General features: G+C 37.1%; 1 protein-coding gene across 1 annotated transcript in view; it reads right to left on the reverse strand.

Moving 5' to 3' along the window:
- The window catches only part of CNTN5 (contactin 5), a 256290-nt gene that overhangs the window by 131723 nt on the left and 111307 nt on the right, over positions 1 to 13260 (reverse strand). The window contains exon 6 of the mRNA XM_053456515.1: positions 4119 to 4322. Within this exon, the coding sequence (XP_053312490.1) occupies positions 4119 to 4322 (204 nt within the window). The remainder of the gene's footprint in view (positions 1 to 4118; positions 4323 to 13260) is intronic.

Consider the following 13260-nt stretch of genomic DNA (forward strand, 5'->3'; position numbering starts at 1 on the left):
ATATGTATAATAAGAGTCTTAGAACCTTTTTATTTTCTAAACATTAATTAAATAAGTTGTAGCTTTAACCAACAAACAAATTAAAGTTGTTTGTATGGAGATCCTAATTATGAAATTTTTAGTTTAACTGGGATTTAATGTAAGTCAAAGTCAATATCTGGACCAACACATACAGCCCCCAACATTTCAGGTCTCAAGATGCCCAATACATACAAAAGAGAACCAGTTTCCACTGCGCCAGAGTCCAGTGGCGGTGGGCTTTACGTCACTCCAGCCCACGCCTGGCATTGTGCAGAGTGATCTTCAGCTTGTGTGCAGCTGCTCAGCCATAGAAACCCATTTCATGACGTCACTGAGATCTTTAGTACGACCCGTTCTACTGCCAATGTTTGCCTATGGAGATCGCTGCCTATGTGTTGGATTTTACACACCTGAGTGTTTCTGGAACACCTAATTTCAATAATTCGGAGGGTGGTCCGCATACTTTTGGTACTTTGGGAAGCTGACCCTTCTATATAAGATAACTGAAGGGGCCAGCACTTTATAGATCGAAGTGACAGGACCCCCGCACAGAAATAAACAGAAACCAGGTGACGACCGTATAAATCATACCCTCGTCTTGCAAAAGTTTTGCTCACCTTGCATTTTTGAGCATTTATAGAAGTTCGGGAAATATATATATCTACATTTTACTGCAGTTTTGTTATTTTTACAGTATCTTGGTATTTCTCTTCAGCCTACTAATATAAGGGTACTAAAATGTTTCCGCATAAACCCCGGAGATATGTATTACGGGCTGTGATATCGTAAAAGGACATTGGTAACATTGCTTTTAAGTCGTACCAATACACGCCTTACATTTCTCATGAGATGAAATGCTAAAGGTCAAAAACTCTAGACCTTCGGTTCGTATAATTAATTTCCCCACCGGATAACATCTGAAAACACAGAAGTTCTTTTTTTTTTTTGAATGTGCCCTGTGTTAATGTGCTTGTCTGTGTCAAATGATTAATGAGGTAACTGGTATTTTATACATACCGTTAGAATTTATTTTAAATAACATTTTTAATTAGTGGCCACAGAAAACTAGTCTGAGTTTTTCTCTTAATTTTAGTTATGGCTGGAAAGTGCTAAAAAAATATATATATACTTAATATTCAAAAGTCGGAGTTAAAGGTTATTACTAAGGTGCAGTAACACTACTTTATACACAAATTATTTTAATAAAATGAACACTAGGCTAAAAGAAACAAAAAGAAAAAATCCTCAAAATCACTTCTAAGAATATTTTAGTGACTAGTTTAAAATTATGCGGTATTTAGCAAAAATCATATGCAGAATATTTCAGTGACAGAAAAATAAAGATACGTTAACCTATTAAAACAATAAAAAAAATGTATATATATTTATGTATAAAATGGATTGTATCGTGTGGTAGTATAATTTACTCACTTATTATTTGGGTGCGCAGACACTTGTGTGGTTTTGATTGTATTTAATTTGGAATATTTTGGGGAGTTTGTTCCTGTGTTTTTGCAGAACCATTTCACCAGAAGGTGCAATATTTATATTTAATTAGAATATTGCGCTTCACTTTTTTGTATTTTAAGTTGGAGATCGCCTGACTGCTTGCCTATACTGTATTGCCCTACTGTGGACCATACCTGGCTTGTCTGACTATGTGCTCTGTGAATCGGCCTCTGGCTTGTATGACTACCTGTTTAGTGTACCGAACCCCGCTGTGTCTGACTATCCATTTTGCATTAACCCCTGGCATCCTGTGTCAACCATCCCGCAGGTTACCTGTACAGGTATACGGACATGTCTGTTCCTTGCCTACTACACTCAGGACCAAACATCACCTGCCTACACTTGAGTCTCCTCACTGTTGGGATCCTTTAAGTCCCCGGCTGTTCAGCTTGAGGCTCAACTCCTTGTTAAGTGATTCAGGGCAGAAAAAATGTCTGCTGTGAGTGCTCTTTCGGTGACGGCGGACATGACAATTTCTCCATTTTGAAAATGGCTAATTTTGCTAATAGAGATGGCCATCTTGAATCAGCAAATATTTTTGTGGGGGGAGGAAATTTGTCAATTTTGATGCAAGTACATAAATGAAACTTAAAAAGCATGTGGTTTGCATTAAATCAGCCTGGTGCATCCAGCGCATTACACTTATTCTAATTCATCAAAATGTCTATAATGTGTCTCTGGCCCATGAATAACCTCTATAAAATTATGCAGAGAGATGCCTTGCTGATCTCTTCATTAACTCAGTTGTGTGCATTATTCTAGATCAATTATTGTCTTTTTTACTAAATTTTTAGCCTTGATATCTGGGGAAAAGCTAGGGTTTCCAGCACTCTGGGAGAATATAATTAACATGAAAAAGAACCAACTCAGGGCCCTAGGGGAGAACCCAGTCATTATCTGACTCCATATACTTTATATACACAGATAACACTGGAAGCTGTGTCTCCAAAATGGAAACATTACTCCAACAGCATTGCCTAAACGTTGCACGTCAATCATTCATACAAACACGCATCTATGCACACAATTTCATTACGTACACACCTGCAAACATGCTCCATGATTAAATAATTCTGTCTATAGGGTAATGAAGGGGTTAAGCAGCCAATCAGTGGCAGGAAAGTGCTCCCATTGAGATCAATGGGAAGGTTTTACACATATACACCGGGGCCTTAACAGATCATACATCACGGGTTCAGCTGAATGCTTTTTCTGTAGGGCATTTAACTGGGGGGGTAGGGTAATGGTCAAATGCATTTGTGGGGATCCTAAAGAATACCCCCATGTGTTTGCAAAATGGGCCACACATCATATACATTAAAGTGCATTTGATGGCTGGAGTATCCATTTAAGTTCCTTTTATTCAAGCGCGGGTTTCATCTATGATAGATCAGTGAGAAAAACCACCATCTGGAGCACTCAAAATGTATATAAATCATGGTCAGCTTTACCCAGAGACCGGAGAAATGCTCAGAATTCCCAGGTATGCAGATAAAATGTATGAAGTTTTCTTCTGCAAGAAAAGCGATGTCGGCTCTGAATTCTTCCGTGAGATGGAATTTCTCCACAACTCCCCGAAAACTCACCATTTAGGATAATTACATTTGGGGTGGAAAAACCCAACCAAATCAAATGTCCTTTATCTTCCTTTAAACTCGAGATATGAATAACATTACCTAAACTACCAACAAGTTGGAAGAAAGTTAATAAAATAATGTATTATTATAAAATGGAACATCTAATCTTTTTTGAGATAGAATATTAAACTGTTTTTATAAGCTTGCTGGAGGTGAAATTGAATTGTTGAGAATGAATGATTGTCAAGGACATTTGTACAAACGAGGTATTCATTTTACGGAGAAACTATTCATGGAATTCTTGATGTTTTTATTTAATTTAGTTTGTCTCATGAAGATAAGTTTCCCTTTGAGACATATAGAAAAATGAAGTAAAAAGATTGATAACGGCTAAACTCATACAATCTTGCACAATTTGACATAAAGATTTAATATCGGGTCTCGATTTTCATAGATGAAAATGTAGAGAAGATATAGGGTGATTGGAATATCTCATAAATCTGTCCCTCTGGCGTTCAGGATGAGTCAGAATACGGGAACGCGGGCGAGACATTTATTCCATTTAGGTCTCAAAAGGTCAATTGAAGGTAATTGGATTTGTCTTTGATACAAGAAAAGGTAAAAAGAAGACTGAAGAAGTAGAAGTAGGAACAGAGCGGTCTTATTGGCCTGATCGTTGGAGACTCTTTTTTTCCCCCCAATGACGAAAACAGATTTTAAACTTAAGCAATTTGTTAGCCATAACCAGAAATTTGGAAAGGTGTTGTAAGATTATCATGCCTTCTAAACGGTTTCACCGTGTCAGACATCCCTTCTTCAGGAGCGCTCAGGTCTTGAAAGCTCTACGTGAAGGTCTAGCAGAAGATATCAATTTTGGAAGCTACTTTGCAGACTTTTGTGAACGGGGGGGGAAACATGTCACTTAAGCAATGACAATGAAGGCACATGGTTTGTTCTACTGGGCTTCATGCTACCACTGTTGCTCATACTACACACTAGGACCATACTCACCGTCATTTCGAAGAGTTAATGGTGTTGGAGGACTCATGACTCTTGTATTGGTCAGCAGGTTTTTTACATGACAAATATAACTCCCAACATCAGCAGCCAGGGCTTTGGCGATATAAAGGTTTCCCGTCTCCTGGGAGATGAACCGCCGACTATCTTCAGCCACGAAAGAAGGAAACTCATTGAACACCCAGCTGTAGATAATCTCTAAAAGACAAAAAAAGGGAAATTCTTATGAATTGTTATATCATTTTAGGATATATCATTTTACATTTTATGAAATGTAACCCAAAAGGTTTTTCCAGTGAAGCAATAAAGTGGTCCAGTAATCGTTAACTATTTGCTGGGTTCTGTAATATTTTAAAAATTTTTAGGCACTGTATAGAATAGGATCCAAGAAAGGAAAAAACATTATTAATACAAAACAAAACGTTTTCTAAATACAAAAATAAAAATTAAATTAAAACCAGTGTGAATCATTTTCATTGAATTTTGGGTCCAAGTCAAGAAATTTGATTTCAATTGAATTTTTTTGTTCTTTTTTGTTCTTTTTTTTAATGGAAACATAGAATTTGAATCAAGCTAAATTATTTTTCCTGACAAAAAAGAGAAGCAAAATATTAATTTTCCCTAAAAGTTAATTTATTGTTGCTATATTTTAAAGAGCAAACATGTTCTTCAAAGCTCTCCAATCTAATGGAGTTAATAGGGTGATATGCAGGGAAATGTTTATGAAGTTAGGGCTCTGATCGTAATAACTGGAAGATAGTTATTTTTTCAGTAATACGCGGATGTATGAGCTGTATAAATTTGAATTGTATCTGGTTTTCTCCTTTTGTGCCTTTCTAGCTGTTCCCACGTCTACTGTCTACCATACAAGTGGGCTCCATTTTGCTTTCCCCAATACCCATAATCTTAAGAATCAATTCCCTCTGTTTTGCTCAATAAAACCATTCTGTGAACGCTTTTGGAGAAGAAGGGTGCTGTATGAGATAGAAGAAAGTTCGTTTTCTAGATGCCCGACAAAAATGTCATTTTAAATACTCCAATTTTCTGCCTAGGCATAATGACCTTTACAAATACGGCTTTTTCTGTCAAGATGTTGTCATATCGCTAAATATTTCCATATACGAGAAAAAGAGAGATGTAATATTAAAATGATCCATGGTTTAGGATATCAAAGATAAGGATAGACTAAAGGAAGTGAACAATGTCTGGCTTGAAGGCAAAACAAGAAAAATGATATGATAGGAATATTTATATGCATGAGATAAAGTACAGAAGTCTATCAGAAGCGCTATCTCAAAGTAGCCGACATGTTAAGACAAGAGATGCTATAGACTAAAAATAGGATGGTCAGACACTTAAAATACATTTCATTTTAATTACAGAGCGCCAGCAGATTCCGTAACACTATATATATAACGTAAATCGCGATAGGTAGATAAACTATCTTGGCTCACTCTATATTTCTAATGTGACTAGAAGCCATGCTGAAGACTGTAGGTCCAGGTCAATTCTAGTTGGTAGGACCAAGCTAGACCAGGCTCATCTATAAGACTGAAACTAATCAGGAACGAGCCAGCGGCTCTGTATAGAGTTAATTGCATACACATCCCATCGGTCTCACAGCTGATCGCAAATAAACATGTTCACCTATCTCCCAGGTGGATATTGCAGTTCATTTAATGATTTCATTACTTCCAAAGGCGTTACCTCCAACTCACAAATGCTCCGGCACATTTATTCCATAGGGAGATGCAGACTGCGCGGCTTGTGTTGCGTGAAACCAGACAAGAATGCTAAGATGTTGTAATTCTCACAATAACTCACTGACTGTACATAACTATAAAGTTACTAAAAGACTTTTACCTTAGTATCTACTTTTTTCTGTTTTAAGTGTTCATTATCCACGGGCACATACTCATACTTAATGTAACACACACTTACACATACTCACGCTCACACACACACATTCATGCTAACACATACACAATCACATATACACACTCACTCTAACATACACATACATACTGTACCTCCTTACTCCCTTACCTTGCCCGTAGACTTCTTTCTAGCTGCTCACACTGTGCAAGCAACCTTGCTTTTGCCACAGGGTCATGTAAAATCACGGTAAGTTAGCCTTCCATGTTTCCCACCCTCGTTAGTGGTGGACCAGCCCTTTTTGAAGAATTTTGGACTGGCCTGGGGGACAGTTGTCCTGCGGGGGGCCAGCCTGCCCCTGCTTTTTACAAATATAAATGCTACCATGCACAATATCAGCTGTTATTTGATGACCTGTTCATTAACAGAACAAGTGAACATTCATTCAGACTTGAGAAGCAGTCAAAAGTGTTATTTACAGTAAGAACAGTAAAGATGTGCAATTCACTACAGCTCAATGTCTCCTTTTCTCTGGGTTTTAGACGCTGTTTTTGTAATCCCACATTATATCACAGAAGACCATAAAATTAAGGATATCGTTAATCTGTGAACAGCTTGATTTAAGGAAAATGTCACTAATTTCAGCTGAACTAGATTATTATTATCTTTTATTTATGTAGCGCCAACAATTTACGCAGCGCTTAGATCTGTCCCTTAAAACTACCTATAGTCTTCTATTGAAATGGATTATAGGAAAAGTTCCGCTGTGTTTAAGAACTGACTTCAGAATCAGCTAATAAAAAAGGTAAAAGGCTTTATATTGGTATTCGGCAGCGATATGAGCTAAAAAAAACTTATTTTGCTGACAAGCAATGCTGCTATTTACAAAGTTTGGGTTCCATAGAGTTTAAAACATTATAGTGAACATAAAGCTGACATTTTTCTCCACGAAAGAACAGCCTTGTTTACAAACGTGTCTCCCCAGAGCTCTCGATCTGTTTTATGAAGGTCATTTTTAAACCCTTTAAAAATATCCACGTTATTTCCATTTATATGAAGGTTTTTACAGCGCCGTGCAAATGGATGCCTGAGCCTTTCGGAAAATCTTTGTGATAAGCACTTACTGAAGAACAAAGTTTTGCTAAACTTTGTCAATTAGGTAGTTTTTGGCAAATATAGCTCAGAGCATCAACATATAAATGTAGGTCTAACAAAGAAATTGGGAGTCTATATTAAGGATATATATATATATATATATATTTATATACACATATTTATATACACATATATATATATAGTCACAGACGCCCCAAACACAGCGGCAGCAGGAACCGCTACCTGCTTGCCGTCTCTCACCGTGACGTCGGGGCGTGGGTATGAAAGGGTTAATGAAAAGCAGGGAGCCTAAAACTTTATTCGCTGTGCCCACCAAGTCATATTTAAGGTTTACAAAAATACCTAAGGAGGCTTCGGTAAGCCCCTGAACTGCTCAAGCGCTTTAAAAACCCAATTTGGTCAAAAAAAGTTACATTTTCAAATAAGAAAACCCCTTCCAGCTATTCCAGCTCACGATTGGAGCGGAGAAAACATACACAAAGTACATACAAAGCAGTCTTAAAATAAACAGGGATAAAATACAGAAAAAAAAACACGTAACACTCCAGAAAAGTTAAAAATATCTATAGGAATCTCTCTGTGTTAACGTCTCTTCTCAAAAGATATTCAATAATGGAAATTCAAAAATTCTCCCCCTAGATTGCCCATTCTTATAGGAATCTTCTTCCTTAGGACTTGTGCTATAAGGATCAGAGGCGGTATTTCAGTTTCATAAATGATCAGTATGTGGGTCATATATAATATATATTGGGTCATATATTATATATACATATACATATATATATATATATATATATATATATATATATATATATACACACAATATAGTAATGGGCAAAAGTTTTAGGCAGATGTGAAAAAAAATTCTGTAAAGTTCAAACGCTGTCAAAACTTGACATGTTAATAGGTTAATTAACCTAGAAGAATTGATGCTGTTTTGAAGGCCAGTCACACCAAACATTTTATTTTAGATGTTTCCTACTTTGCATTTTGTTAAACGATAAAAAAAATATATAAAAAAGAATTCTTACGTTACAACATTTTTCACATCTGTCTAAAAATGTCCTTTACAACCAAAGCATAACATTATTTGTAAAGGATAAAATCTACATTATTCCGCCTGTCAGTGGAATATTTTTTTTGTTCAACGTACGTTTAGCATTTATTATTCTTATATCAGGGATATTACTGTAAGAGTATGAGTGTCAATGTCTTTTTTATATTTATAAGTAGCAATTGCTTTTATAAAATGTAGCGTGGATATCAAGAGGAATGGATGGACGGATCCAGAACACAGATAGGATAAATAGATCTTGTAGGTAGATATAGATTTATTTTAGGCCATCCTTAACCCATTCTATGGATTTTTTAAAATATATATATATATATATATATATATATACAAACTAGAGAGTTGTACAGGGGAGCGTTGGCAAGCGGGAACTACCAGAATCATTTTTCAGGTGGTTATTGCAATTTGACATAATGTCACTATGGTGTCTACATTTACTCAATGACTGGATCCTTTTGTCCGTCCTGTATGTGCTTTCAGTATGGGCTCCTTTAGGTAAAAGTACGTAGTCTTGAAAAGTGAGCATATTGTGTTCAAAATGTTTGGTATGTTGTCACGTTAGGGCAGCGTACTGGAACCTAGGTGCGGAGATAGGGACCTGACCGGGTTCAGACAGGAGCAGGGGCAAGAGTCTACGGGTCAGGATAGTTAGACCAAGAAGACCAAGTCGCAGTTGAAGTACAATGCGATTAAGCATACAGTATGCGCCACCGTATAAGCCAAGCCAGAGCCAAATCACGGGATCGAGAGTACGGGACAAGTTTGTACAGCACTACAGAATATGATGGCGCTGTATAAAACGATAAATAATAAGAACATGCAAGAGTCAGGGGCAAGGTCACTGGACTAGCCGGGTCAAAACGCAGACAAGTCAAATAGGATCAACAAGAACTTTGCAGAAAATATCACATTTTTGGTGTCATTTGGGGTCAAAAGGAGTCTGGAACCGGATAAAAGTCTTCAGTGATGCCACTGGTGCTCACGGAGATGGAGCCCTGGATGTGGCCTACTGGAGAACGGGACCACGGAGGTAGCGGGCTCTTCCACAGACACTATATTATGGGGCCACTCTGTGAATGTCCCCCCCTAACCCAGGCTAAATATGGTGCCAGGTGTTGTAAAATGACTGAGTAAGGCTTGCATTACGCGCTGTGATTCATTTTCTTAATATTTTCGGATTTCATTACATCATAAATTAACGGGAACCTAGGCAGCTGCTTATCCGTTTACATGCTAGCACCACTTCTGGATATAAGTAAACAACGGTTACACAAAAGTCAATAAAAAAAGAAAAAAAAAAGAAAATTTGCACTTGTCTCCTATGTACAAGAGAAAAAAATAGAACTTTGACAACAATAAAAAAACCTTTAAACTAGTTCGCAGCAAAAAAAAAAAAAAGGAAAAACATACAGCTGCTGCAATATATTTTGAATTTTTAAAGCAAAATTCTCAACTGAGGCAACATTTCCCAGAACTCTTTAAATCAGTGTTCTATTTAATATTAATATTATGCAGAACCAAAGCTTGGAGTTGACTTAATATCTTTTGGTGTACAACCACTTAACTCTTATTTCCATTCCAGTTAACGCCTGTTTGATAGGTTTCTTGCAGAATAAATCAGAACAATACAAATGTACTCTAATGGAAAAAGCATACATATTAGTGTGAAAAATGCAACGTGAAGCTGTAGGTCTTCTCAATGGTAAAATCAGCGCATTGCATTATTAATATTATCTGGCTCTTTCAGGTTTATTCTCAACCTGGCAAGCCACTGATAAAACACTCGCCGGCATACTCTGTCTATCCATGCATTACTGAGTGCACAACTTTCTATTTAAAATGTCACTCCCTATAAAACGGGAATATATGTGATATTTAGAAGGTTATTCCGTTGTCTTCTCCGTAATACAGATAGAAACTGTAAATAAATAAATAAAACCGGTGTCAAATAAATAGCGCAGTGAGATGAAATATTTCCCGGTGCTTTCATCCATTCAGGGGTGAAGTGCTTACTTTGACTGATGAATGTCAAGACGATCAAGGGATAGATTTAACTAATTCAGTGACAGCAGGGGTGAATTTGTAATGGCCGGGGGGGGGGCTGGAACTTGGTCCCCTCTGGGGTAGGGACCATGGAATTCTGGTGGGGAGAAGGGAAGTGGACATTAGTACGAACTGCAAATTTAACAAAATTTGCCGATTTAGTAAATTCGGACAAATTTCCAAAAACTAGGCTAGACCCCCATGAAACATATGAAAACTAAACAAAAAAAAAAAAAAAGCTACAAATTTCCGCCCGAAATTCACAGGCTTTTTCACTCCCACTGTCTCACACACTGAATATCTCTCTATCTTCTCTATGAACATTTCCACTTCTGTGTCTCCTATCTTTTTGATCTTCATCTTCTTGTTCTCTCTTCATCCGCATCTCTGCAGAAATAACCTCCTGACGAACTTCCGCTAAAATGGGGAGCTTCCGGTGCCATCCTCTCCCCTGATTGGAGAATCGTGGAGAGGATGTCACAGGTAACTTCGCCATTGTGTGCTACGATAACCTAGTTTTTTGACTAATTTCCATATGTCTAATATATATGTACAATATGTGTGACTGTGTTACCCCAATCCCACTTATTACTATTCTGTCCTTGGACGTGGAGAAAAAGCGCTGGCAATAAAATGGATGATTACGCAATGGGGTGCTAAACAACATTGTCAGAGTAAATAAAAAGCAGTAATTATTGTGAATGGTGTAAATTATTCATATAATATAATCCCCTTAAGGAGCATTATAACATCCAATTCTATCTAATTCCACTAAGCGGTTACATTGTATGTTTGTGAAAGAGGAGTCGCGTAGATTCACTGTTCAGCTGGTGTTGGGCTAAGCGCCAAGTATTTCTGTGCAACTTTCATTATAATATTTGTTGAGTTTTCCTTTTATGTTTTAGGACTTTTAAACATAAGTCTGGCAGCTAGCTCTGAAACTCCTTTTCTTGCTTGGACACAGATCTATTAATTCATTTTGTCAGAATACCTGTGCTCATGCAGGGGCTTAGGGTAAAACTCTTGGTGCTAAAAGTTGAGATTTCGTTAAAAATATTTAACAAATTCTGCATGGGAAATCAATGTAACCGTTTTGGAGATATATGTCTCAACTAGCGATACAACTACAGTGCCCTCCATAAATATTGGCACCATTGGTAAATATGAGCAAAAATCAGTACTTTTTTTTTTTACCTTTTGATCTTTTCTTTAAACAATACACTCTGCTTTCATGGATAGCAAGCAATTGCAAACACAACACAGGTTTATAAAAAATCTTAAATATATGTGCAGCACAATTATTGGCACCCCTATTAATTAATATTTTTTTAGGGTTTTTTATTTTAAGTATATTCCCAGTGATATTTAATTTTTTTTTAGTACACGAGTGACTAGGAAATTGTTCAGCTGTGACTTTCCTGCTTCACGGGGTATAAATATTAGGTAACACATAGGCTGAATTCCTCACAATAGGTAAGACCAAGGAATATAGCTGTGCACCAAAAGGTTGTTGAGATTCACAAAATGGCTATAAGAAAATAGCAAAAGCATTGAAGATGCCCATTTCCACCATCAGGGCAACGTTTTGAATCAACCTAGAAGAGGAAGCGTGTCTATTTTGTCTCAACGCACTGTGAAGAGGATGGTTCGAGTGGCCAAAAAATACCCAAGGATCACAGCTGGAGAATTTCAGAAGTTAGTTGTGTCTTGGGGTCAGAAAGTCTACAAAACCACAGTCCGACATCAGCTACACCACCAGACGTTGTTTGGAAGGGTTTCAAGAAAAAAGCCTCTACTCTCATCCAAGAAGGAAAGAAAAAAAAACTCAACTGCATTCAGTTTCCCAGACACTACTGGAACTTCAAATGGGATCGGGTTCCATGGTCAGATGAAACAAAAAGCTTTTTGGCAATAAACACCAGAGGTGGGTTTGGCGCACACAGAGAGGTAAGCCATATGGAAAAGTACCTCATGCTCACGTTTAAATATGGTTTTTAATGTTTTGGGGCGGTTTTTCTGATAGAGGACCAGGACATTTTGTTGGGATACATAGCATGGACTCTATCAACTATCCAAAGATATTACATGAACGCCTGAATGCCTCTGCCAGAGTCCATACAAAAATGGTTTACTGACCATAAAATCAAGGTCTTTCCAAGTCTCCTGACATGGACCCTGTAGAAGGATCTGGAGGGATGGTCTCGGATCCCTTGCCGTGTATTCTCCAACCTCATCCGGTATTATAGGGAAAGGCTTTTATCTTGGCTAGTGCTATTTACTAAAAGGGTGCCAATAATTATACCACATATATATATTTAACATTTTTTTTCTGATAAATCTGTGTTGTGTGTACAATGGTTTGATATCCATGAAAGCAGTGTATCTGTGTATTTTTAAAGAAAAGACCAAAAGGTTAAACAGTAGACAATTTTTCACTGCCTTGTTTTGCTCATATTTACCAAGAGTGCCAATATTAATGGAGGGCATTGTATATGTATTATCTGATCAATTTGCTGTCCTAAATATTTTGCCCTCAATCCTCTTATAGAGCCTATCTTAACCAATCAACAACAATCAGCAAAGTAACAAATACAATCACACTTATCATCAGTGGCGACTCTAGAAACAATATATAGGGGGGGCACACAAGATACCACAGTCAAACTGGGGGGGGCATTAATAATTTCCACCATTAAATCATACCACTGAAAAAACACACACACATATATATATATATATATTACCAATACTTGATCATTCAACATGGGAAGCCTGAAGCCACAATTTAGTAAGACTAATCCTTGAAATCCTTTAAACAACACAATACCTTAACTTTTGCACTAAATGATTTAAGGGCCTAATATTAGATCCTGCTGCTGATATATATATATATATTAGCCCCTGCTGCCCAAATATATTAATATTAGCCCCAGTTGCCGATATATAAATTAATATTAGTCCCTGCTGCCGATATATATATAAATATTAGACCCTGTTGCCGATAGCAGGTATAGATCAACACATTAACAC

Source organism: Spea bombifrons, chromosome 2 (genome assembly GCF_027358695.1).
Source record: "Spea bombifrons isolate aSpeBom1 chromosome 2, aSpeBom1.2.pri, whole genome shotgun sequence".
NCBI classification, from domain to species: Eukaryota; Metazoa; Chordata; class Amphibia; order Anura; family Pelobatidae; genus Spea; species Spea bombifrons.